Source organism: Fukomys damarensis, unplaced genomic scaffold, assembly GCF_012274545.1.
Source record: "Fukomys damarensis isolate Sample0158 unplaced genomic scaffold, DMR_v1.0_HiC HiC_scaffold_19, whole genome shotgun sequence".
NCBI lineage: Eukaryota > Metazoa > Chordata > Mammalia > Rodentia > Bathyergidae > Fukomys > Fukomys damarensis.
The window spans coordinates 61,353,761-61,356,251 of NW_022900931.1; the positions used below are offsets into that span (position 1 = coordinate 61,353,761).

At 49.0% G+C, this 2,491-nt stretch overlaps 1 protein-coding gene across 3 annotated transcripts in view; it reads right to left on the reverse strand.

Moving 5' to 3' along the window:
* Positions 1 to 2,491, reverse strand: part of Xrcc1 (X-ray repair cross complementing 1) — a 22,198-nt gene that overhangs the window by 8,566 nt on the left and 11,141 nt on the right. For all 3 annotated transcript variants that reach the window (XM_010623270.3, XM_010623269.3, XM_010623271.3), the window contains exon 4: positions 284 to 442. In XM_010623270.3, the coding sequence (XP_010621572.1) occupies positions 284 to 442 (159 nt within the window). The remainder of the gene's footprint in view (positions 1 to 283; positions 443 to 2,491) is intronic.

A 2,491-nucleotide genomic window follows, 5' to 3' on the forward strand; every position in this document is an offset into this window, starting at 1 on the left:
AAAAAAAAAAAAAAAAAAAAAAAAAAAAAAAAAAAAAAAAAAAAAAAAGTGGCATAGGCAGGATTTGAACCGAGGCTGACTCAATCCCATGCTGTTAACTCCTAGAAAGTCAGCTGCCCCGTCCCCACTCCGCTTCTGATGTGGCACATCTGCCTTGCCTAGACACCCTCTGGAACTAAGCTTCTCATTGCGGGGTGGATTCCAACCCATTTCCAGGTCTCCAGCCCCCACACTCACTGTCGGCCCCTCAGTTCCCTGCACCCCCAGCTCCCACCCGAGGTACCTTGCTGTAGGGCTGGCTGCAAACAATTTTGATGCGGTCCCAGCGCTTCTCAGCTGCTGTTCGGACCAGCTTGTCAGGCCCAAACATGCGAACACGGCTGGGGTTTGAGCCACTGCGGCTCTCGGATGGGGACATGAAAGATGACATGACCAGAAGCACCTGGGTAGGAGAAGGCACAGTGACTGAGAACCAGAGCTGGTTGGTTTAGATTCCTCCCAGGGACCAGGCAAGAAGCAGGGGGCCCAAGGAGGCAGTGGGGGTCACTGAACTCCAGCTTGAGCCTCAACATTTCTAGACCCGTCTTTTTTATTTCTAGGCCTCAGAGGGGTTTTATTTTTAAATTTTAAAATTGTATTTGTTTGAGCAGGGCATTGTGTCACACGTCTGTGATCCCAGCACTCTGGAAGGCTGAAGCAGGAGGATCACAAGTTTGAGCCCAGCCTAGGCAACCTGGTGACTTAGAAAGACTCAAATGAATAAAAAATGGGCTGGGGATGTAGTTCAGCGGCACCACGCCTGCCTCACAAATGCAAGGTCCTGAGTTTGATCCCCAGTACCGGAAAAAATAAAAAATAAAAAATAAATAAAAAATGGGCTGGAGTTGTAGCTCAGTTAGAAGGCCCTGGCTTGAATGGCCATATACTATATAAATTTATTGCATGCTGGGGGCAGAACCAGGGCTTTCTAATGCTAGGCAAGTGTTCTACCACTGAGCCACATACCCTCAACCCCTTCATATATATAACTTGATGTGTAATATTTGTACACACTAATGGGGTACAGTACGGCATTTCAATACATGAATACAATGTGTAATGATCAGATCAAGGTAACTGGCATCCATCACTTCAGATATTTATACATTCATCATTTCTTTGCACTAAACTCTTAGAGTTTCAATCCACAATGTCCCCCAAAACTCTTGTGGTCAGAGGTGGGGTGTTTGGCAGATGGCTGGACGACTGGGGCTCTGATCCACAGATGAGATGATAATGTGATGATGGCTGGGCATGGTGGCGCATGCCTATAATCTCAGCACTTGGGAGGCTAAGGCAGGAGAATCACCATGAGTTCAAGGCCAGCCTGAACTACAGAAGAAGACCCTATCTCAAAAAACAGACAGATTATAATGCAGGCTGGGCATTTAGCTCAGTGGTGCTGTTGCCTGCCTTGTAAGCACAAGGTTCTCAGTTCAACCCCCAGTGCTACAAAAAATAATTATAATGGGATAGCATGATGGAAGGTGATGGAAATGCAGGAGATGGAGCTTAGCAGAAGAGAGCAGGTCGTGGAGGGGGTGACCTCAGGGACTACACCTTGTCCCCAGCCCTTTCCTCTCTGGCTCTTTTCCTCTCTGCTTCCCTACTGCCATGAGGGGAGCAACTCTACCCCAGCACACTGTTTTGCCTCACAGCAATGGAGCCGGCTGACCATGGGCAGAGACCTCCATCCTGTGAGCCAAGATCAATCTTTCCTCCCTTGAGTTGATTTTTTTTTCCATGTTGCTGAAAATGACAGACTTTCCTTATTTATGGCTGAATACTATTCCACCCCGTATCTATACAGCACTTTATTGAGTTGCCCACCGAAGGACGCTGCAGTTGGGTCTACATCTTGGCCGCTGTGGATGATGCTGTAGTATACATGATGTGCAGAGTCTCGGTGACATGCTGCTCTCACTCCCTGTGCATTCACACCCAGGAAGGGGGCTGCTGGGTCACATGTGAGTCCAAACGGATGTTTCTAACCTCCAGATCTATCGATCCTTTCCTAAAGTATTCCATGGAGTCCGATATCGCAGGGGGCTATGCAGCAGCGTCAATTATTAAGTGACTGCTTCTCCACTCGAAACCACCCCATGCTGGGCTCTGTGATGTGGGTAGGCCTGGCGTGGAGAACCACATCTCCACCAGCCAGCTGCGCCGTAGCGGGCTCTGCCACCAGGGGGAGAGAGAGAGAGGAGAGAGAGAGGAGAGAGAGGACAGAGAGAGGAGAGAGAGAGAGAGAGGAGAGAGAGAGGAGAGAGAGGACAGAGAGAGGAGAGAGAGAGAGAGAGAGGAGAGAGAGGAGAGGAGAGAGAGAGAGAGAGACAGAGAGAGAAAGAGAGAAGAGAGAGGAGAGAGAGAAAGAGAGAGAGACAGAGACAAAGAGAGAGAGAGAGAGAGAGACAGAGACAGAGACAGAGACAGAGAGAGAGAGAGAGAGAGA